The 24661-nt window shown below is 42.0% G+C and overlaps 1 protein-coding gene across 2 annotated transcripts in view; it reads left to right on the forward strand.

The window, feature by feature from the left end:
- The window catches only part of KDM5B (lysine demethylase 5B), an 80942-nt gene continuing 56281 nt past the window's right edge, over positions 1–24661 (forward strand). The window contains exon 1 of one of the 2 annotated variants that reach the window (XM_028120125.2): positions 1–368. In XM_028120125.2, the coding sequence (XP_027975926.1) occupies positions 165–368 (204 nt within the window). In that variant the 5' untranslated portion in view covers positions 1–164. The remainder of the gene's footprint in view (positions 369–24661) is intronic. The other variant, XM_028120126.2, reaches the window with a different exon arrangement.

Below are 24661 nucleotides of genomic sequence, written 5' to 3' on the forward strand. Positions count from 1 at the left end.
GACGTCGTCGGAGGAAGGCTGAAAAAGCCCAAGGTGCTGCCGTTGCTAGTACAAGTCGGACTTGCTGTCGCCGGAGCCGCGTCTGCACACGTCTCGGACCCAGCGCAGCCCGCCGCCGCGGTCCCGGAGCCCACCCCGTCCTCGCCCGTCCCCGACCCGCAGTGATGGAGCCGGCCACCGCGCTGCCCCCGGGCCCGCGCCCGGCGCTGCCCCTCGGGGGCCCGGGCCCCCTGGGCGAGTTCCTGCCTCCCCCCGAGTGCCCGGTCTTCGAGCCCAGCTGGGAAGAGTTCGCGGACCCCTTCGCTTTCATCCACAAGATCCGGCCCATAGCCGAGCAGACTGGGATCTGTAAGGTGCGGCCGCCGCCGGTGAGTCACGCCGGCACCCCGGATCCTGCTCGCGGCTGGGGGAGGGAGAGAGGACTCGCGGGCTGGGGAGGCCCGAAGCACGGGGGGCGGGGAGCGGGGTCGCCCCGGAGGCCGCGTCAAGTTTGGGGCTGCCCCAGGGTCGGAGTCGAGGCCGGGGGAGGAGGACGGGGCTTCTCCAGGGTGGGAGATGAGGAGCGTGGGAGAGCGGGCGCTTCGGTGGTGCCACCCCGAGGGCCCGGGCGACGCGCGGCCTGGGCGGACCGGTGTGCAGCCGGGCCCGGGGTTCGGGTTCGGTTCCGGATGGAGTGGCGGCCGGGGTGGGCGCGGGGGTGCTTCCTGCCGGAGGCCGGCGGCGTCGCGGGCGAGGAGGGCGGGCGCCGGGCTCGGCGCGGCTCCGCGGGCTGGGGCTCGCCTCCTCCCCCGGGGTGCGGGGGTGTGTGCTGGGTGGGGGTGGGGGACTTGCGAGTTGTCGTGCGCGGAGGAAAGTTTTCAATATGGCGGCGGGAGCCCCTGGTCCTTTGTGTGGTGGCGGCGTCGGCCCGGAGCGGGCCTCACCTGGGCGCCCCACCCTGCAGGCGGGGGCACCCCCCAGCCCCCCGGGCCCCGGGCCTCCTGCTGTCTCCCGGGCCGGGCTCGAGGAGGGGGCGTCCAGCGCTGCCGGGGGGCGGGGAGGAGCCGCGGGGCCGGCCCCGGAGCCGAGGTGTTGTTGTGGGGGGCGTAAGTGTGTGTGGGGGGCGCTTGGGGGCGGTGGGGGGGGCGGGACAGGCTGCGGAGGGCTCGGTGCCCGCCCGCGCGCCCGGCCGCTCACACACCCGACTTTGGGCCTGGCCGCTCGGCTCCCCGGGGAGGTCTGGGCTGTGTTGGTGGGGTGGGGGCGAGGCCGTGCAGTAGGTGGACTTGTCAGACCAGAAGATCTCCGAAGGCTTCACGCGCACTTCCCGCGCCCCCCAACCCGCGGAGGCTGAAATGCAGCCCCACTTCAGCCCTCCGAGCCGTGTGTAAAAGCGCCTCGGGCCTGGGGGCTGCGTATGAGTGTGTGTGTGTGTGTGTGTGTGTGTGTGAGGGGTGGGGTGTTGCTGAAGTCATTCCTAACGGCTCCAACGTTCGCTGAGCAGAGCCCGGCCAGCCCTTCCCTGTCCCCCAACCCCCACCCCCACCCGGAACTGGGTGCGCGCCTACACCCCTGTTTTTTTGCCCACCTTGCGGATGGTCCGAGTCCGAGTTGGTCTAAGGGACGGTTGGACGGGCTGGGACCGTTGGGAAGGTTGTTTAACTGCTTTTCCTACAGTTTAAGAATCTTCTCCCCACTGTCCTCCCCGCCCCCCACCCCACCCCACCCCCACTCCCACCCTCGTTGGAGGAAGATTCCCCCCCCCCCCAAATCCCTTTCTTTCTTAAGCTTGCTCTTTGTAATGACATTTGGAGTTGCAGGGGTTCTGTGTGTAATTATTCTGGTTTGGAAAAGCAGTTTTGAGGGAGATCTGTCTATATGTCTTCTTTCTCCGGTCTCCCATCTCCTTCCCCCCAAAATTAAAACACAGACACTACACTTTGGTTTTTCTTGGACAAGTTTGAAGATGGAGATGAAACCTATGCTTCAGAAAATAACTGGTCAGCTAGTATGGGGGAAATGTTTGAAAATAGAACCATTTCTTTCAAAAAGTGGATAAGGTTGATTCTTGTTGCTTAAGGGAAGTACATTTCTTCTAGAGTGCAAAGAGGCCCGCAGAAGTTGTAGCCGGAGCTTATTAGAGCTAAGGTTTTAATTGAAGAACAGGTCATGTTTCAAACATTTAGCAGTTTAGTTTTATGTCAAATGCTAGGAAGGGTGAATGTGAGTATTGTTCATTTGCATAAAAGATTTTATTCAGAAATTAGGCAACTTGATTAAGTTCTTGGTAACCAAAATGTGTGGAGTCGGGTTCCTGGGAGTGAGAGTTGTCCTCCATGTTGGTATTGTGGTATACTAGGGCTGGGGTAAACCCTTTATTATTCTGTGCCTTTTATAGGACCCTTTCCCAAAAAGATAGTGTTGGCTCTGGTTAGGTTTGGCTACCCATTTCTTCATCTTGGCTAGGATATTAATGGTAAGCGTTGCAAAATGTGTGATCATATTGCCTTTTCCCATTCTGAATGCCAGACAGACATGATGGCCACCATTTTGTATTGAGAGTAGTACATTCTACAGCCTGAGAAAGGGTGTTAAAAGAGGATAATCTACAAACATAACCAATGCTCTGTTTTGGAGACCTTCTTTGTGTGAGGGGGGCTTTCTTCGTCCTTTGTTTAACAAACTCCTGTGCCAAATGGAAAGAGTTTGTTGTTGATATAACCACAAAAAGGGAAATCTTTCCAGAAGTTGTAGCTCTTGAAGAAGGGTCTTGTTGGAACAAAGGTATCTTAAGGGATGTAAACAGTCTTTGTTTTAGAACCTGAAGCTGTGAACAAGTGGTTTCATATACTTGAAATAAAGCAACAAAAAACCCAAGAGGTATGGAATATTGTCCATAGTATAGCTATATAATGCCTGTGTTTCTAGATGATTTTTGTTCTCTCATTTTTTGGAATACAAGTGGCTGTATTAAAATAGAGATGGGGTCTGTTGGTATTTGTCGTTCGGAGGTTAGGGGAAGAATTATAAAGCATTTCTATTTCCTTTTGTTCTTATCTTTGTATCTTTAATTAATGTTACTTACATAGTTTCAGTTTATAGCTGCTTTCTGTGAGGGTCCTAAACTGTTTTGCTTCTGAAAACTTGGGGTTCACAGACTTTTGTGAAATTATAGTAAGGTAAATGTGATAAAAGGTAATAAATTAAGAAAACTGTTAAATCCTGAGTTTTAAAGAGGGAAATAAATCTTTTTCAAATTATATCAAGTATGTAGGATAACCAGGCTTATTTCCTGGGATTTAAATTTTTTTTAATTTACAATTAATCTGACTTCTGGTTTTGCTACGTTTAAAATGCACATTTTCATTTCCTTCTTGATGTAGTTAGATGTCTTTTTAGGGACACATTTTCCATGTTGCTTTGTGCTATTTGGAACTGATTAATTTTAGGAGTGTAATTATTAGGCAAAAAATAGTTGGCTGCTCAGTGAATACTTTTTTGAGTCTCCCAAGTTTGATTGGAATATATTTGATGGCTTTTATAACTTTCTTTGTTGCCCTCAAATGTCTAACATTTGGCCATAGATAGGCAGATTCCACATATTTCTTTGGCAGCGTCCAAAAATCAGGGATTTAAATCAAACCCCAGATGGCACAATAGACACATTTTTTCAACTTTAACTTCCTGTGGGTCATTAGTTTGATTTCTTCATCTTTATAGGCAAAGTGTAAAACTTCCAAGTGTTTTTTAATACAGTCAGCATCTTTGAGTGAGCCTGATGGTTCTACCATTAGGAACAGGGAGGAACTTAAATACACATTTCTTTGTATGGTTAGAGGTGTTAATGATGTGGAGCTCATTTACTCTCATTCCAGCCTATCAATCTCCCTAATTTTAGGTTTGATTGACTTTGGCCTAACCCTCTCTATTGTTTTCCCAGTTCCTTTGGTGTCTCAGAATTTTTCTCTGGTTGTGATTCTTTAGCCACCTTAGACCCCTTACGATTTGGAAAAAAGGCTTATTAATAGAAATGTCCTTGAGTGAAAGAAGAACTTATAATTACTTTAAAAAAAAATAACAGCTTTATTGAGATATAATTCGTATACCATATAATTCATCAATTTACAATGTGATGCTTAGTAGTTTTAAGTAGTTTCAGAGCTGTAAAACCATCACCACAATCAGTGTTAGAACATTTTCATCACTCCCAAAAGAAACCCTGTACCCACTTTTAAGACAAATTTAGGACTATACTGGTCAGAAGAAAAACTTTTTTCTCACTTAATAGGAGACTGGATTAAGTCCTACAGGTATAGTTTGAAAGTGTCTGCCTTAAACAACATAAAAACAAACTTCATTTCTTACTAGTTTTTGAATGGGTGTTTAGCGGAATTTGACTTTGCCAGTGGTAAATTGTAAATTGGTCACATGGGGGGAGCCACGAACCTATCCACCTAGTTGTAACTTTCAGTGAACTAATCAGCAAAATTAATAGGCTTTTAGAATAGAATGTGAGTGATATCATAAATACATGAGGCAGCTCAGCTTAAGATTCATACCCCCACTGGAAAAATTTCCCTACCAGTGATTATAGGATTTGTTTTTAAACATGCAACCTGAACCTCTTTAAAGAGTAAAATGGATTGAGAATTGCCTTTGAAAAGTGTTAATGTTGTGTTAAAGCTGGGATTTGAATTCTTTTCATTATTGAGATACACTGATAAAAAATTAGGGAAAATTTATTAGCCCTCAATTTTAATCTTTGTCTCTAAGGTACTTAATTTTCTTTATGATGTGTTGGCCTAAATTTAAGAGTATTTCTGTGATAGATCAGCAGAACTTACTTGCTTAATTTGGGGGACAACAACAAAGTTCAGGATGTTTAGGATACTTTAATATGCAGATAGAAATCTTCCAGTGAGAGAATTTTCTTTTAGAAAGGAAAATATCATTGTAAACCGTTGGATAAATAAATAAATAAATAAATAAATAAAATTGAATCTGGCTTATGTGCTGTAAATGGGTATTTTTCTAGACTTTTGTAACTTCTTGTCTTAATTGGACCACATTAAATTTCGGCTATAGAAAAGGATAAAGAGAGAACTCATGCCCCCCCCCCCCCCCAGTGAAAGTGCTAATTAGGTTCCTGGATTTAGGTTCCAGGAACCCTACTTGTGTACCTCTTTCCAAAGGCCGTATATAAGTTTAAAAAACCAGGAACCTAGAAAATCCTTGCTTTCCTCATTGTACAGACCTTTCAGCTTAATTCGTGTTGAGTTAGTGGTGATTTTTCCTTGCTAAGAGAATTAGATATTCTCTGGAGATTATGCTAACACACCTGTTTTAAGTGCAGAACAACCTCAAAAAAAACTTTTTTTTTTTGCCAACCTCAAAAAAAAAAATTAAGTGGAATAAATGTTGGGAATTAAAGGGTTGTCTATACTTTCCTTTCTGAAATTTTAAGTTTGGGTCACTTGAAGAGGCATCACCAGAGGCAAACTGATGAGTCCCTTTGGGGTAAGTGGGTGGGTAGAGTGGTACTTTGGGAAAGCCATTAACACTTGGGCTTCTCCTATTTTGCTTTATGTTAAAGTTTGAGAGGGGCGCCCGGGTGGCTCAGTTGGCTAAGCGGTTGTCTTCGGCTCAGGTCATGATCTCAGGTCCTGGGATGGAGGCCCGCATCAGGGAGCCTGCTGCCCTCTCTCCCTTTGGTGCTCCCCCTGCTTGTGCCCTCTCTCTGTCAAATAAATAAATCTTTATTGTTTAAGATTTTATTTATTTATTTGACAGAGAGAGAGACACAGCGAGAGAGGGAACACAAGCAGGGGGAGTGGGAGAGGGAGAAGCAGGCTTACCGCCCAGCAGGGAGCCCACTGTGAGGCTTGATCCCAGGACCCTGAGATCATGACTTGAGCCAAAGGCAGACACCTAACAACCGAGCCACCCAGGTGCCCCAATAAATAAAATCTTTAAAAAAAATAAAGTTTGAGAAACTTATAACTGGATTTTTAAAATCTAATTTGTGAGAAACTTGTTTGAGACATGAGAATTGTATGCAGCATAACAGGGACTTTTTTGTAAACTGCTGTGTCTTAGCATGGGATTAAAGAAAAAAATTAAAGGAGATGCTACCTTCGTACACCTCCAAAAATTCTTCCGAAAATGCTGCTTTTTATGTCATTAACTATTAGATGATTTCTATGGTGAATGTGTTTTTTATAACCCCCAAGTTTATGAACCAGACTAATGAGGAAAATCTGCTGCCGGGGTACTGAGACATTTCTGTTCCATAATGTTCGATGTTTGGAACAAAGATGTGGAATTTGACTAAATGCATTCTTATAAGTCCTTTTTTTTTTTTAAACATTTAAACATTCAGATCTTTCATTGTAGACCATTCCTCTTAAAGTATCTATCATTGCCTTGTACCTTTAGACATGGTCTAGAGTCATCCCATCTGTTTATCTTTTTTTTTTTTCTTTTTTTATCATGGAAACTTTCTTTCTGGACAGAAAGATTACTTTGCTCTGCCAGGGCTATCACTTCCAGTGTGTAAGGTAAAATTTTTTTATTATGAAAATACTCAAGCATACACAAAAGCATAGAGAATGTAGTCCTTTTAGCTATTTTCCTGGATATAAAGGAGCAGAAAGCAGATTAGCAGCATTGGGATTGAGAGTAAACTAGTGACCTTCAGTTGTAGACAACAGTTTTGCTTAGCTTTTTGTCTTCTAAAGGGTGTGAGTGAGATTTGGGCAGTTAGGAGTGGGATTTCTAGCCTTTAGTGAGTGATGGTCACTTTACCCAATTAGAATGGAGATTGTGTTTTTCAAATTTTTTTTTAAGGTTTTATTTTTAAGTAGTCTCTGTATCCAATGTGGGACTCGAACCTACAGCCCAGAGATCAAGACTCTCACGCTCCACTGACTGAGCCAGCCAGGCACCCCTGTATTTCTCAATTTTAATCAGTGGCTTTGTTGCGTTATTACACATTACTGGAAACTGTGCGGAAATTTGACTATCTTCAGGCCAACTCTTGGCACCCGGAAGTTTGGTGGTGGTGGTTGGAGTAGGTGGTGGTTGGAGGGTATTCTCTGCAAACATCATTCCATACTTTATTTGTCCATTTTCCTGTCTGCCAGGCTATCTCAACTGTTTTCTCCCTTGGGGGACCAACTGTGGCGGCATAGCTCCTTCCTTGTAACATGGCTTGGGATAGGCATGTTAAAGTACTGTTTGCACCAATTACAATTGCTGTAGGGGAAGAGAATCTGAAATTCCTTCTGGAAAAGGAGTTTTAAGGAAATGAGAATCAAAGGGGTCTAATGAGTTGTTGGTTAGGTTGTTAGGTTCACTTTTCTGTGAAGAGTGGTAGTTTGGCCTTCACCTTGATGGTGCAGTTTCTGTTTCATCAGAATGCTGATAAACATTTCTGTGATGTCAAAAGTTTAAAAAGACCAGTTTAAAAATCAGGTCACTGAAAAATGTTTTCTGTCAATAACCCCTTAAAATCTAATTGCTTTCCCCACCAAAAGGATAACTTAATTTCTCAGATAGGAAACTAGTTAAACACCAGGCAGAAGATCACATAATGAATGGTTTTTTTAGAACGGGTTGATTCCATTTCACTTGGTAATGTGTTATTTTACAATAGATGTAAAATTTAAGGAATATTTTGCCTGGGTAAAAATAAGCTTTAACGGGGTGCCTGGGTGGCTCAGTCGTTAGGCGTCTGCCTTTGGCTCAGGTCATGATCTACGGGTCCTGGGATTGAGCCCTGCGTGGGACTCCTTGCTCTGCAGGGAGCCTGCTTCTCCCTCTCCCACTCCCACTGCTTGTGTTCCCTCTCGCTGTGTCTCTCTCTGTCAAATAAATAAATAAAATCTTGAAAAATAAAGAAAAATAAGCTTTATCAAGGGGAATGTATGTGGATTATTATTTTTTAAGTCTGTTCCTTTTTTTTTTTAAAGATTTTATTTATTTGAAAGAGAGAGAGAGTGAGAGAGCACGAGCGGGGCGAGGAGTAGAGGGAGAGGGAGAAGCAGACTCCCCACTGAGCAAGGAGCCGAACTGGGGCATGATCCCAGGACTCCAGGACCATGACCCGAACCGAAGGCATACGCTTAACCAGCTGAGCCACCCAGGCACCCCTAAAGTCTGTTCCTTTATTATGTAAAGGAAGGAATCGGGTGTTTCTAGATTTTTGAGCATAAGTGGGTAGAGTTCTGAGTCTACTTCTCATGACCTTGGACAATGTCATTTTTCTCTAATGTATGCCTTCTCATCTGCTATAAGGGGATCTGACACTGACCTAGGGCTGCTGTCCAGATTAATTAATTGATGGATTGCAAGGAGCTTAAATCCTAAAGCTTTATTTGTTCACTGCTAAGAAGAGTCTGGGGACAGATTTAGTGAGACAAGGGTTAGTGCCAAATATGTATCCCTCCTTTTCCCCTACAGTGAGGGGATTTTTAAAAAGTGAAACTTGAAAAGTCAAAAGCTCAGCATCAGAACTACAATATACAGAATGTAATTCTATTGGTCTAGGTGAAGCTTGTCTATTCCTAGATATTTTAAAAAATTAGATTAAAATCTTTTTTCAAGTAGAGCTGTTATAAACTATTTCAGAAAATTTGCAGGTGCATATGTTATGTGTGTCTTGTGTAGTGTGCATATTCAGGCAAGAGTTTGTATTAGGTGAGCTTTGTGTTAAGAAATGTTTAAAATTATTTAAATTTCTCCTAGTATGAAATGGCTGTGATGCTGTTGAAGCCCTGCACATGGAGGGCATTATATCTTACCTAACAATTTAAATAACCCTAATTCTTGCTAGGTAGGAAATTGAGTTAGTATATTGAGTCAGTAGATTGAGACTTCAATATAATATTCCACAATTATTATTCTTGTAAAGTGGGGAGAAAAGTAAAAGGTGGCAGGGATAATGTTTATTTTGATCCTCAGGACAGAGCCAGATTGTATTTTATTCTTTAGTAACAATTAGGCATACTTAAAAAAAAAATAAAGCTGATGAGAACTCCCATACAAACCTGAATTCCCCAGTTTTTTGTCCAAATATATCTTGTCATTGGACCTCATAGCATTGCCTCTTACAGGGGCGCCTGGGTGGCTCAGTTGTTAAGCGTCTGCCTCCGGCTCAGGTCATGAACCCAGGGTCCTGGGATCAAGCCCCGCATTGGGCTCCCTGCTCAGCGGGAAGCCTGCTTCTCCCTCTCCCACTCCCCCTGCTGTGTTCCCTCTCTCGCTGTCTCTCTCTCTCTGTCAAAGAAATAAAATCCTTAAAAAAACAAAAAACATTGCCTCTTACATAGACCCATATATACTGTTCCCACTGGTGGGTTTTTTTGTTGTTGTTTGTTTTAAGAGAGAGAGAGAGCACAAGTGTGGGGGGGCAGAGGGACAGGGACAGAAAATCTCAAGCAGACTCTGCACTGAGTGTGGACTGCGCTGAGTGTGGAGCCAGCTTCGTGGCTCGATCCCATGACCCTGAGGTCACCACCTGAGCCTAAAGCAAGAGTCAGAGGCTCAACGGACTGTACCACCTAGGTGCTCCTGTTTGTTTTTTTGTTTTGTTTTTATCTTGAATCAAGCAATTTACTCAGTATTCCTTTCTAGATGTATTAAAAACATTCTCCAATGGTGTATAAAGATGTTTTAAGTCTTAAGTGTTGAGTATTTTAGTTGGGAGCATGCACCTAGCCTAAGATTTCTCTTCCGAGCTATGCTCCTTATGTGACCTTAGGCAGATTTTTGTGCATTCCTGTGCTAATTCTTGCCATCTCACTGGCTTGACCAGATTATAATGTTCAGAGAACTAAAGTCGAAAAACTTAGTGTATGTTGAACACTTGGTTAGAGTTTTTATTAAGCACATATTCCTATGTGGCATACATACTCTAGACTAGATACTGAACCGGTACCATTTTACTCTAATCTCATCACTCCAGAAACAAAGAACAAATCCTTATCAAACCCACGCAATTACAAGGTCTTTAAGGCAAGATCCTCCCAATTTTCTTTGTGGTTGTACCAACTCATCATTTGGTGATATTTTTAAACCGGATGGTAATACCGTCTCATCTTTGCTAGTCTTTAACTTGGAGGGAAGAGATGGGGAGAGTAGTATCTCTTAGGATTTGTGTTATGGTATCTTAGTTGTGGGACAGGGAGTGGAGATGAGAGAGGTCTATGAAGAGAGTCTTTGGAGTATAATTTCCATTTTGTAAAATTTTAAGTATTCCAAGCTTTTTCTTCTCCCAGAGAGGCTCTTACCCAGTGGTATGATGTATTTTGGATAAATTGAGAAAAGCCACCAGATTTTCCAGCAGGAGGTTGGCTTCAGGGATTTGTGTAGGTGTGGGTTTAGGGTTTTTAAAAATTGGACTTCATGGGGCACCTGGGTGGCTCAGTCAGTTAAGCAGCTGCCTTCGGCTCACGTCATGATCCCAGGGTCCTGGGATCGAGCCCCACGTTCGGCTCCCTGCTCAGCAGAGAGAGAGCCTGCTTCTCCCTCTCCCTCTGCCTGCCACTCTGCCTCCTTGTGCTCTCTCTCTGTCTCTCTGTCAAATAAATAAAATCTTAAAAAAAAAAAATTGGACTTGATGGCAGTCCATTCTACTGGGTTCCTGTCTCTCACCACTTTTCACTGCTATTCTTGTGGCTTTTCTCCTCTTCCATTTATAAAATATATCTTTGAGGGCGCCTGGGTGGCTCAGTTGGTTAAGCGACTGCCTTCGGCTCAGGTCATGATCCCGGAGTCCCGGGATCGAGTCCCGCATCGGGCTCCCGGCTCAGCGGGGAGCCTGCTTCTCCCTCTGACCTTCTCCCCTCTCATGCTGTTTCTCTCTCTCTCTCTCTCTCTCAAGTAAATAAATAAAATCTTAAAAAAAAAAAAATAAAATATATCTTTGACTTACATAATAATTGCCTATCAAGATTTTTTTGAGAGGAACAGAGTTTAGAATTTGACTTAGGATCCAAGGTAATTTTTTTTTGGAGGTTGGCATTAGCTAGCTAGGAAATGAAAACTTGACAGATTCATGGAAAGAATACTAGAGTAGGAATCAAAACACTTGCCTTCTGGTGTGTGTTCTATTGTTTATGTGTTATCCTTGAGCTGTTAGCTTTATTTTTTTTTTCTTTTTTAAAGATTTTATTTATTTATTTGAGAGAGAGAATGAGAGGGAAGAGGGTCAGAGGGAGAAGCAGACTCCCCACTGAGCAGGGAGCCGGATGTGGGACTCGATCCTGGGACTCCAGGATCATGACCTGAGCTGAAGGCAGTCGCTTAACCAACTGAGCCACCCAGGCGCCCTTGAGCTGTTAGCTTTAAAAGGGTCATGAGTATTTTCAGAGTTTTTTTTTCCATTAAACTTGCCTATAAAATGGGGATAATGCTGGCCCTGCTTTACATAGTGAGGCCTAAAAGAGTAAGTAAACTTGCTCAAAGTCACCTATTATGTGGTGGAGTAAGGATTGGAACCTAGAGTTAGTGCACTTAACCATTTATATTACTTCATATGTCCATAGTAACAATACAAATACAAAGATTACATGAGACAGTTGATGGAAAATTATGAATCTTTTATTATTTGTTATTATTTTAATATCTATATTCTTTTGCTTATACATTTTGTATTCTGGTATCAGCTACCCTTTTTTTTCTGATGGGCTCAGCAAAAAACATTTTTGTTACTTCGTTCTTGCTGCTAAGGTATAGCTAAGGAAACTGCTGAGAGAGGTTAAGTGAGTTGTCTAAGGTGACAAAGCTTTTTTTTTTTTTTTAAGATTTATTTATTTGAGAGAGAGTGAGCATGTGCAAGTGGGGTAGGGGCAGAGGGTGAGGGAGAAACTCAGCAGATTCCCAACTGAGCATCGAGCCCAATGCTGGGCTCAATCTCAAGACCCTGAGAACATGACCTAAGCTGAAATCAAGAGTCAGATGGTCAATGGACTGAGCCACCCAGGCACGCTAAGGTGACACAGCTTTTATTTATTTATTTATTTATTTATTTATTTATTTATTTAAAAGGTTTTATTTATTTATTTGACACAGAGAGACAAGCGAGAGAGGGAACACAAGCAGGGGGAGTGGGAGAGGGAGAAGCAGGCTTCCCATGGAGCAGGGAGCCCGATGCGGGGCTCCATCCCAGGACCCTGGGATCATGACCTGAGCTGAAGGCAGCTGCTTAACCAACTGAGCCACCCAGGCGCCCCAAGGTGACACAGCTTTTAAAGGACAGATCAGAGAATTTCAAACCATGGTTTTATTTCCAAGTTCACTGTTCTTCCTTCTTATACACAGTGGCTCCCTTCATAAATCCCACAAATTAGCCACTTCTCATCTCTCCTCCCAGGCTTTTTGGGAAGAAGAGTGGTTTTCTCTAGCTTCCTTCTCACCATCCAAACACAACTGAAGGGAAATCAGAATTAGTAATGATATCAAATAATACTACGATACCGTTTTGTTTCATCTATTTGTCTCTAAAATTTATTTATGAAAATTTAAATCCTATATTCTCATTCTTTTATCCTCGTTTTTTTCGTTTATTAATACATATGAGCTTTGCATTTCATATACTATTGGTTGCTTGGCTCATTTGTATGGAAACTCCTGGCTCCTCAGTTTCAGTGACCACCCAGATTCAGTGGAAGAGTATCCATTAAGCCTTAGGCTCCTGAATGTAGCCCTACCTCCCATCAAAATCATCTTGGGCTCCACCCCAGAATTGAATTAAAATCTCATGAAATTTGAATTTTAGGAAGCTCTTCTGGTCATATTTATTTACTTATTTAAAGATTTTTATTTATTTTTGAGTGAGAGAGAGAATGGGGGGCGGGGGCAGAGGGAGAAGGAGACAGCCCTCTGAGCAGGGAGCCTGACACAGGACTCTCTCCCAGGACCCTGGGATCGTGACCTGAGCCAAAGGCAGATGCTTATTAACCCATTGAACCACCCAGGCGCCCTCCTCTGGTCATTTTAAAACCCATCTAGGTTTAAGAATTGGTTTTAGATAGTTCCCTGATGAGGTTTAGGCAGCTGTTAATATAAGGAATTCTCTATCCGTTGACTTTGAATTAGCAGAATTTCTCAACTCTGCTACCAGAAACTAGGAAATCCTTTTTGTCAGCTCCAGTGAATGAAGAAATGAACTGGGTCCTTGGGTTTGGTTGTGGGTTCAGTTCAGTACATTTAAAGATTTTTATTCATTTTTAGAGAGAAGAGCATGAGTGAGGGGAGGGCCAGATGGGGAGGGAGAGGGACAAGTTGACTCCACACTGAGCTGAGCGGAGCCCGACATGATCTTGAGACCATGACCTGAGCCTAAACAAAGAGTTGGGCACTTAACCAACTGAGCCACCCAGGCACCTCAGTTCAGTACATTTATTGATGTATCAGTAAGTGCCAGGCATTGTGTTAAGGTTTTTAAAAGGGTTTTAGAAATAAATTAAACAGGTTTGATTTAAAGGAATTCGAAGTCTTACTGCTGAGAAAGATCTGCAACTAGATTATATGGTGTGATGTGTGCAAGTAACAGAAACTGTATATAGTATGGTTGAAGATACTAGGGTTGGGGGGATGTGGAGGTAGATATAGAGAAAGGAGGTTGCCTGGGATGTGTAGGAGGGCTTTGGATTAGGGCAAGGTTAGGGGAAGAAGTAGGGGTGTAGAATGAGAATGAGAATCTGACAGAACCTCCAGAAACATCAATATTTACAGAAGGAAGAGGATCTAGTTGTAGGCTTCAGGAAAAGTGCTAGGGGAAAAGCAGGTTTGTTGAGAGTCAGTATTTAAGACTTTTATGATCTTGGGCGCCTGGGTGGCTCAGTTGGTTAAGCGACTGCCTTTGGCTCAGGTCATGATCCTGGAGTCCCGGGATCGAGTCCCACGTCGGGCTCCTTGCTCAGCAGGGAGTCTGCTTCTCTCTCTGACCCTCTTCCCTCTCGTGCTATCTCTCATTCTTTCTCTCTCTCAAATAAATAAATAAAATCTTTAAAAAAAAAGACTTTTATGATCTTATGGTAATGATTTTCTTAAGTCTCAACTCTAGACACAGCTGCAAAATCCTTTATTTAAAACCTGGAAAAGTAGATAATAGAAGAGTTTTTATAGAGTCTGTCCCTTTGATACCAGGCAGCCATTCATATGAGGACCAGTTTTATCAGGCTGCAATTTCTGCATATTTTAGGTTAAAGTGGGTTATCTTTTAAATCAAATTATTATTAAATGTGGCAATAAATGTGAAATAAGGCAGTTGATGGTGCTGTCTCTACAATAATAACAGAGCATGGTTTGAGATATAGGATAAATTTAAGACCTTTGGAGATAAGACCTATTTATCTACCATTGTAAGTTGAGCATGCCTGTGTGTTAGTGCATCCTTTTCTCTTTCAAATATGAGATCTATCTAGCCTTGAAACATGGTCAGAATTATAGTATCTTGAGTAGAATTGCATCTTGCCCTTATATAAATATTAAGTGACCTGGCAGTGGGATGAATGGAGCAGCTTCCTAGCAATTCCTGTTCAAGTCCAGGCTTCAGTCTTTTACTTCAAATATGGCTGTTAGGGATCATACAGGTTCTAAAATTATTTCCACTTTTAACATTAGCCTTGCAATTAATTGTAGCAGGACTAAATAGCTGTTAAATATTTGCATCCGTGAAATGAATGGCTTACTATTTATGTTTCTTTTTTTTTTTACTATAATTGTGAAATGTGTCTTCAAATGGAACATCAAGCAAAACAAAGATTTTATAGTCTTTTAGTGTCTTCTCAGAGACTCAGGTGATTTTTAATGTCACTACTGTCCCTTTCGTGACCTTGATTTTGAATCTCGGAGTGTCCAGTTTATAAAGTACTAAAGTTGTAGAACATGTGTTTACAGATTCAGTGAGGCCTTAAAGTTAAGGTGTGGGCTCTTTACCTTTTCCTGCCCTTGGTGCCCAGGTGGGTTTGGGTGTTGCTGAGGGAAGGTTGTAGGGGCAGAGTCCAACCTTCTTCCTCAACCCCTTCCCCTGACAAATCATTTCTGGAATCTTTCTCTGAAGGATGTCATCTTTTCTTAACCTTGGTAGCCTCAAATTTCTGTCAGAGATTGTCTTTTCCTCACTGGGATCCTACTTATGAAAGAAAACAGAATCAAAACTACTTACTAAATTTCCTTGGGGGAGCAACTCTGGCAGTATAGCTCCTTCCTTGTAACACGGCTTGGGATAGGCATACTGAAGTAATATTTGCGCCAATTATAATTGCTGTAAGGGGAGAAGAATCTGAAATTTCTTCTGGTTTCATTTGGTGATTTTTGTGTCATAAGATGTCTACGAATGATCTGAAGGAAATAATGCTTTCCTCTTAAATTTTCATGATTGACCTATCATGATGTCAACCCATTTGAGTGGAAGATGATTTATACTAGGGATTTAGCTTTCTTATGATCCTTCTGGGTGATTTTTAAAAGGATGCTTCCATATAGAGGCATATAGATAGGACTTTGGGGGATATGCCAAAAATTTGTATGAATCACTTCAGTAGGTAACTTTGGCAGACATCTGTTAGGGACATTTTGAAAGAGTAAGGTCTTCCTGTGATCTTATTTTCCTTACTCGTATTGCTTACAAACAAGATGGTACTTAGCTTGTTCCTGTAAAGTGGCCTGGAAAGGAAACCATCTTTTTTGAAGTTTTGGGAGGACCATTTTCCATGGTATTTTCACATGGTTTTGACAATAATAAATTTAAGTCATTTAGAGGTCCTGCAAATACAGATATTGTTACCAAGTTTTATTAAAAGTGAAAGAGAGGGGCGCCTGGGTGGCTCAGTTGGTTAAGCATCTGCCTTTGGTTCAAGTCATGATCCCAGGGTCCCAGGACTGAGTCCCGTGGTGGGCTCCCTGCTCAGTGGTGAGTCCACTTCTCCCTCTCCCTCTGCCCCTCCACCCCACCTCGTGCTCTTTCTCCTCTCTCTCTCTCTCCCGAATAAATAAATAAAAAATAAGTGAAAGGGGACCTTATTGGGACCAGTACTTAAAAAGTAAGTATCATGGCATGTCCCTTTTTTACTAGTGTATTTTCATTTACTAATAGATGCTCCTCTATAGAAACAGTGCTTTGGACACTTAATACTCTTTTAAATAAGATGTCTGTAAAACTGAAAACTGATGGCTTTTACCAGGCCCTGCCAACTGTAGGCATTACAATTTTAACAAAGGTCCTTAATGTTTTAGTACAACTGTTTTGTTTTTTTTTTTAATTCATTTGAGAATGAGCAAGAAAGAGCACGAGCTGGGGGAGGGACAGAGTGAGAAGCAAACTCCCCTACTGAGCAGGGAGCCCAACTCGGGGCTGCATCCTAGGACCCCGGGATCATGACCTGAGCCGAAGGCAGACGCTTACCACTGTTAATCGTCCCTGTATGTTTGCAGATATAATTCTTTTGGTAGTTTCTGGATCTTTTTTGGTGGTAGGGCTTTTAGGGAATACTGGGTTGACATTGGTATACTTTTTCTAAAAATGTTGGCATTACTCAGATAGGTCAAGAAATCATTGTTAGCGAATAGAGAAAACACTTAACGGGGCTGCTTTTAAAGTCTGGATGGATAGATTTCCTTGGAGGGACAGATTGGTTGGGAATTCTGTAGGGGTTAGGATTATTAAGAGTTGTTTCCAGGGTTTGGGTTGAGGACTGACTCTTGGAGGGTTCACAAGACGTCTTCAGCAGGTCCAAGGGAACTTCCTCTTTTCAACTAAATATGTGTAACCAGATTTTCTTGATATACTTTAAAAATATACTACAGCTGATTGACTACAGAAGAAGATATGAAATTCCAGTTTATTTCTATTTAGCCAGACATTAAAGGGATTTACAAAATATATGCAACATAAAACAATGCCATTCTTTTATTTTTTGCTTATGATTAAATGAATTGATTTAAAACATTTTATTTTTTAAGTTTTTATTTATTTAAGTAATCTCTACACCCAAAGTAGGGCTCGAACTCTGGACCCCAAGATCAAGAGTGGCATGCTTTTCCAACTGAGCCAGCCAGGTGCCCATAAAATATTTTAAATTTATGTTGTGATCAAAGTGAATAGATACAAACTATATAGACTAAAGCTCTTTGAAGTCCTCAATTTTAAGAGTGTTTATTTTTTTATTTTTTATTTTTTATTTTATTTATTTATTTATTTATTTATTTTAAAGATTTTATTTATTTATTTGACAGAGAGCACAAGTAGAGTGGCAGGCAGAGGGAGAGGGGGAAGCAGGCTCTCTGCGGAGCAGGGAGCCCAATGCGGGGCTCGATCCCAGGGCCCTGGGATCATGACCTGAGCCGAAGGCAGACGCTTAATGACTGAGCCACCCAGGCGCCCCTATTTTTATTTTTTTTTAAGATTTTATTTATTTGACAGAGAGAGACACAGTGAGAGAGGGAACACACGCTGCGGGAGTGGGAGAGGGAGAAGCAGGCTTCCCACTGAGCAGGGAGCCCAACGTGGTGCTCCATCCCAGGACCCCAGGATCATGACCTGAGCCGAAGGCAGACACTTAACAACTGAGCCACCCAGGTGCCCCAGGAGTTTTTAAAGAGGTCCATGGGACGACTGGGTGACTCAGTCAGTTAAGCATCTGCCTACAGCTCAGGTCATGATCCCCCTCTGGGATCGAGTCCCACATCAGGCTCCTTGCTCAGCGGGGAGCCTGCTTCTCCCTCTGCCTGCCGCGTTCTCTCTCTTTCTCTCTCTCTCACAAATGAATAAAATCTTGGAAAAAAATAAATAAAGGGGTCCTAAGACCAAAAATTTGAGAGTTGTAATCATAAGAAGAGAAACTTAGTTCTGCAAAGGCCTGACTCAATAGAAATAAATCTAGGATCTATGCATGTGTTAAGAGATACATTGACTGCAGAAGACGTTACAAAACCAGTAGAGGGTTTGGTAAGAACTTTGATTATCTGTGCTTTTGTGAAGTGAAATGAAAATTTAAAAGTGTTTTCTAAAGGGAAAACAATAAGCTTTCCCATATAACCAATAGCAATTAAAATGTAAGAAAGTGGGCCTTTTTGTCTAATTTTGTCATTTTATTAGTTTTACAACATTTATAATAAACAGATATGATTATGTTTTCACTTGTTTTTTTTTAAGAATTTATTTATTTGAGAGAGAGAGTGTGTATGGCGCACAAGCATGCACACATGAGTTGGGGGGAAGGGCAGAGGGAGAGGGAGAAGCCGGCGCCGGCTGAGCAATGAGCCCAATACAGGACTCAATTCCAGGACCTGGAGATCATGACCTGAGTCGAAGGCATATGCTTAACTGCCTGAGCCACCCAGGTGTCCCTATTTTTGCTTCTTTTCTTAAAGATTTTATTTTATTTTATTATTTCTTTGTTTATTTTTAAAGATTTTATTTATTTGACAGAGAGAGACACAGTGAGAGAGGGGACCACAAGCAGGGGGAGTGGGGGAGGGAGAAGCAGGCCTTCTGCGGAGCAGGGAGCCTGATGTGGGGCTCGATCCCAAGACCTGGGATCATGACCTGAGCCGAAGGCAGATGCTTAATGACTGAGCCACCCAGGCGCCCCTTAAAGATTTTATTTTTAAGTAAACTCTACATCCAAAATGGGATTTGAACTCACAACTCCAAGATCAAGAGTTGCGTGGTCCACTGACTGAGCCAGCCAGGCACCCCCATGTATTTTGTTTCTTGAGTGCTGTCTTTTGGGGTCAAAAGTTTGGGACATAAAACATAAAAATTGATCCAAGTAATTTTTTAAATTGACTTGGTATTTTTAAGAACTGTTAGATTTATAGAAAAATAATGAAGATAGAGTTCCCGTATATTCCTTCACCTAGTTTCCCCTTTTATTAACATCTTATATTATTATGACATATTTGCTATAATTAATAAACTGATACTATTATTAACTAAAGTCCATGCATTTTATTTGTATTTCCTTAGTTTTTAGCTAATATCCCTCTTTTGTTCCAGGATCTCATCCAGGATACCACATTATATTTAGCTGTCATATCTCTTTAGGCTTTTTTAATTTTTTTTAAAGATTTTATTTATTTATTTGAGAAAGAGAGAATGAGAGACAGCACAAGAGGGAAGAGGGCCAGAGGGAGAAGCAGACTCCCTGCTGAGCACGGAGCCCGATGCGGGACTTGATTCCAGGACTCCAGGATCATGACCTGAGCCGAAGGCAGTCGCTTAACCAACTGAGCCACCCAGGCGCCCTAGGCTTTTTTTAGTTGTTGCAGTTTCTCAGACTTTATTTCTGATGAACTTGACAGTTTTGAGGAGTACTGACTGGGAATCTTGTAGGATATTCCATTATTGGAATTTATCTGTTGTTTTTCTCATGGTGAGACTGGATATATGGAAAGCTGATCTTTTTTAAATTCATTGTTAATTTATTTTTAAAATTTTATTTTTCAGTAATCTCTACACCCAATGGGGAGCTCAAATTTACAACCCTGAGATCAAGAGTCACATACTGTACTGACTGAGCCAGCCATGCACCCCTGATTTTTTTTTTTTTAAGATTTTATTTGTCAGAGAGAGCGTGCACAAGCAGGGGCGGCGGCAGACAGAGCAGTTAGAAGGAGAAGCAGGCTCCCCGCCGAGCAGGGAGCCCGATGCGGGACTCGATCCCAGGACCCTGAGATCATGACCTGAGCTGAGGCCGCTCAACCAACTGAGCCACCCAGGCGTCCCACCCCTGATTTTTTTTTTTTTTAAGGAGACATCTATTCTTGCAATCTTGTCTATGGAGGACTTAAAACTGAGAATTTTTGTATCACCATAAATAACATAAACCCTGTGCCATAACCTGAGCCTCACCTCACTTGATAGATTTACCCATATCTCAGTAAGGAGCATGATGTATTTTTACTAAAGTCTTCTCTTTGTTTACAAAGTCTTGTCATCAAGTTTTCTTCATTGGCACATCTTTACCAGTCAGACCTTTTGACTTTATACTTTTTATCTTTAGTTTTGTCGAGATGTTTAACAATAACTTTTGTGCCTAGAATTTTTTTTACTTGTTCAATAACATTTATTGAACATCCTTAGTACTGTTCTGTGAAGGTAGTTTTAATTTTAAATTCCTCCTTAAAAATAATTTTTACACTTATATACACTTATATGTAGCTGGTATCTATCTGTAGAGCCAGAATAAGCTGTCATTCTTTTTTTTTTTTTTAAGATTTTATTTACTTATTTGAGAGAGAGAGCACACAAGCCAGCACAAGCAGGGGGAGAGGCAGAGGCAGAGGGAGAGGGAGAAGCAGGCTCCATGCTGAGCATGGAGCCTGATGCGGGACTTGATACCAGGACCCTCGGATCATGACCTGAGCCGAAGGCAGATGCTTAACTGACTAAGTCACCCAGGCGCCCCAGCTGTCATTCATTTTTTTTTTTTTAAAGATTTATATATTCTAGAGAGAGAGAGAGTGCATGCACGCAGGGGGAGGGGCAGAGGGAGAGAATCTTCAAGCAGAATCCCCGCTGAGAGCTGGAGGTTGCTTAATGGACTGCATCACCCAGGTGTCCATAAGCTGTCATTCTTAAAAGAGAGTCTTAAGCTAGTATGATCACTGTGGTCAAGTTGATTTATTTTTTCCTGTATCTGCAGTGTGTAAAATATGACCATTGAGTGAGGCTAAAACAAACTTCTAAAAGGTATGAAATTTTTTCTTTTTAAGATTTATTTATTTATTTGAGGGGTGTAGGGAGAGAAAGAGAATCTCAAGCAGGCTCCCCACTGAGTGTGGAGCCCACTGCAGGGCTCGATCCCACGACCCTGAGATCATGACCTGAGCTGAAATCAAGAGTCGGAGGCTTAACCGACTGAGCCACCCAGGTACCAAGGTATGGCCTTTTTTTTTTTTTTTTTAAGTAGGCTCCATGCCCAGTGTGGAAACCAATGTGGGGCTTGAACTCATGACCCCAGATCAAGACATGAGCTGAGATCAAGTCGGAAGCTTAACTGACTGAGCCACCCAGGTGCCCCTGGGTATTTTATTTATAATGGTTAACATTGGAAAGTAAAGGAAATAACCTAAATGTCCAATAATAAATTTTAAAAAGTATCAATATAATGAAATATTAAACGTTCACAGCATAAGTAAAAATAAGGTATAAATAAAGTGTAAGTAAAAGGAAATATATGCATTTTTAAATTATTAAAATTTTTTTAAAAAAGATTTTATTTATTTGACAGAGAGAGACAGGGAACACAAGCAGGGGGGGAGTGTGAGAGGGAGAAGTGGGCCCCCCACCAAGCAGGGAGTCCGACGCGACATGGGGCTGATCCCAGGACCCTGGGCCGAAAGCAGTCACTTAATGACTGAGCCACTCAGGACCCCTGATTATTAAAATTTTTTGAAAATTATGAAGATAAGCATTTTAGAAAATACTGGAAATGTGTGCCAAAATGTAGTAGGTTTTCTCTGAGATTTTGGCTAATTTTCTTCTTTATATGTGTTCTCTGATATTTCAGTACTTTTGCATTAAGGAAAATTATTTTAAACCTATTCTATTGCTTAGCTTTTCCCCAGTAAGAAAATAGGCAGTTAGGACGTTTTATATAGTGGACATACAGGAAATGGCTTTGTTAATATGAAACATTAATATTGTGGAACCATACATAGGCTTGCCTACTACAGTGTTACAGGAGTTGAATTCTGCTGCCACCCTAGCAACTCCTCTCTTAGCAGATCCATTAAGTGCCTCTACCCTTGAATTACATACCTAAAACAATCTTAGAAAAAGCTCTTTAAGCATGGAAACCTGACAGTATATTCTCCTTTAAGAAACAAGGTTGCATAGGGGTGCCTGGGTGGCTCAGTTGGTTAAGTGTCTGCCTTCGGCTCAGGTCATGATCTCAGGGTCCTGGGATCAAGCCCCGCATTGGGCTCCCTGCTCAGTGGGGAGTCTGCTTCTCCCTCTCCCTCTGCCCTCCCCGTCCCCTGCTTGTGCATTCTCTCTCTCTCTCTCTCAAATAAATAAATAAATAAATAAATCTTAAAAAAAAAAAGCAAGGTTGCATATATCTCAATACAGCTGAAAAAAATACAGCAAAAAAATCAGATTAATGGGCCTTGAATACTATAACAACTTCATTATATAATGAAGATTAGAGAATTCAAACCATTGTGTTAAACATAACCAGTCAGAAAACAAAACAAGGTTGCATTGGGCTTCCTGGGAACTAAAGCTTTGCAACATAAACATTTCCTCATGACTAACATTTTTGACCATTTACTTTGTAAATACCAGGACCTGTCTGAAGGCTATTACATGTATTAAGCCTCATAGTTTCCCCTTTATACATGCACCTAATGTATCTACAGGGAGATTAGTACAAAGCCACACAGTCAGGATTTGAACTCAGGCAGTGTGACACCAGAGCGTATCCTCTTTAATATCTATTTTACTCTACAAGAATAAGGGAAATGATGTCATTGTGCTTTAAAAATGAGCGTTGGTGAAATAACAGGGGGCAGGGGGGCGTGGAAATATAAGGGAGCCCTTTAACCTGTGTTGAAATTGCTCTGATGCGGGACGCCTGGGTGGCTCAGTCGTTAAGCGTCTGCCTTCAGCTCAGATCATGATCCCAGGGTCCTGGGATTGAGCCCCACATCGGGCTCCCTGCTCCACGGGAAGCCTGCTTCTCCCTCTCCTGCTCCCTCTGCTTGTGTTCCCTCTCTCGCTGTGTCTCTCTCTATCAAATAAATAAATAAAATCTTAAAAAAAAAAAATTGCTCTGTTGCCAACTAGAGGTAGGCTGGAAGGATAGTCTTTAGAGACAAAGCTTAGAGGTCTGATGCTCCTTGAAAGTTGAGGCTGCAGTGACTTTTGCTAGAAGAAATTATATTTCAGTGGTCAGAACTTAATGTAAGTATAATACTTGCTATTTTTATTTTACAGTAAACAATCCTTTATATTTGTAATTTTAATTTTCACCATAGTCCTGAAGGTGGCTATTGTTTGTACATTTCAAATAGAAAAGATCCTTCAAGTGGTGGTTAAAGAACCAAAATGCAAATCCAGGTGTTCTGACTTAAGTGCATTGCTCTTTGTGTCCTGTACTATATATACAACCTTTTGACATTCTGAGGAGCCAAGTGTCTTATCCATTATCATGTCTTGGTTAAATACAAGAAGGGACTGAAAAAAGTAGTTTGGGGTAGTGAGATAAGAACTTCAAGGTACAAAAATTTATGAAAGCGAAGCATACTCCCAGGACTTTTTTTTTTTTTTTTAAGGTTACAGACCCCTTTGAAACCCTGGTGAAAGCTGTGAACAGTACCCCAAAAATCCACATACATTCAGTTCTGTACAATGTAAGAACCTCTGATTTAAGGAAAGAAAGTGTGATTCTAAAGTCTAAAAAGAAAATTCTCAGTGTTTTTGTTTGTTTTCTTACTAGTGGCTCACTAAGGGTGGGAGGGAGATCTTAAACAGACTTTGAACAAATGGGTGGCTAATTAAAGCTGCTTGGTGCCAAGCCTACCTTGAGGGAATTAAGAAGAAGGGGAGACGTTAGCAGATCATTTTATTTCTGTTGGGAAGACACTAAAGTCCTTCGTATTACAGAACTTTCCTGATAGACGCCCATCAGTGAGTGGTCTTTGAACTCCACTGAGGGACTCATAAATAGTAACTCTGCTTGTCTTTTAATTTATAAAGGGGGTTTATAATGATTATGGTGTGCCCAGTTCTACCTCTTAGATTTGTGCAGGTGTCTTAAGGATATCATACTGACATGTAACTATTAACATGGTGAAAAAGTAGTCCTTTTTTTTTTTTTTTGGACAGAGACAGCGAGAGAGAGAGAGAGGGAACACAAGTGGGGGGAGTGGGAGAGGGAGAAGCAGGCTTCCTGCAGAGCAGGGAGCCCGGGAGCCCGATGCGGGGCTTGATCCCAGGACCCTGGGATCATGACCCAAGCCGAAGGCAGAGGCTTAATGACTGAGCCACCTAGGCACCCCGAAAAAGTAGTCTTTTAAATTGTACTTCATATATGTGTTACTTAAATCTTTATTAAGGTTGAAGGGTGCCTGGGTAGCTCAGTTGGTTAAGCGTCTGGCTCTGGATTTCCGCTCGGGTCATGGTGTCAGGGATGTGGGATTGAGCCCTGTGCCGGGCTCCATGCTGCATGCTGCATGTGGTGCCTGCTTGGGATTCTCTGTCTCCCTCTCCTTCTGTCCTTCCTCATTACCCCCCCCCCCGCCCGAACTCTCTTTCAAATAAATAGCTCTTAAAAAAAATCTTTATTCAGGTTGATAAATCTTGGCATGCTCAACTGAAATTTATTCTGACTTGCCTTAAAACACTAAGTTCTTTGTTTGGTTCCTTAAAATATTGCACAAAATTAGTTTTGTCTGCAGGAGTCCGAGAACCAACTTTTGGAATAGCCTTTGTAGAGTACGTACTTTCTCTTTTTGCTGAGTATTAGATCTCAAATTGGTGATAGCTTCACTGTATTTAGAAAGATTAAGAATATTCTGATATGTGGATGCTAATTATGGATCACTTAGAGTAAATTTTCATGTAGTTTTTGAAAAATCCTTAGCATCCTATGAAAGTTATTCTCCCACTGGTCAATTTTATTGCACATTTCTCTCAGTTAAATGTACTGTAAGTTGTTGCTCAGTT

The sequence above is a fragment of the Eumetopias jubatus genome, unplaced genomic scaffold (assembly GCF_037043125.1).
Source record: "Eumetopias jubatus isolate StellerSeaLion01/CBP00866 unplaced genomic scaffold, mEumJub1_p1.0 scaffold_12, whole genome shotgun sequence".
Classification (NCBI taxonomy): domain Eukaryota; kingdom Metazoa; phylum Chordata; class Mammalia; order Carnivora; family Otariidae; genus Eumetopias; species Eumetopias jubatus.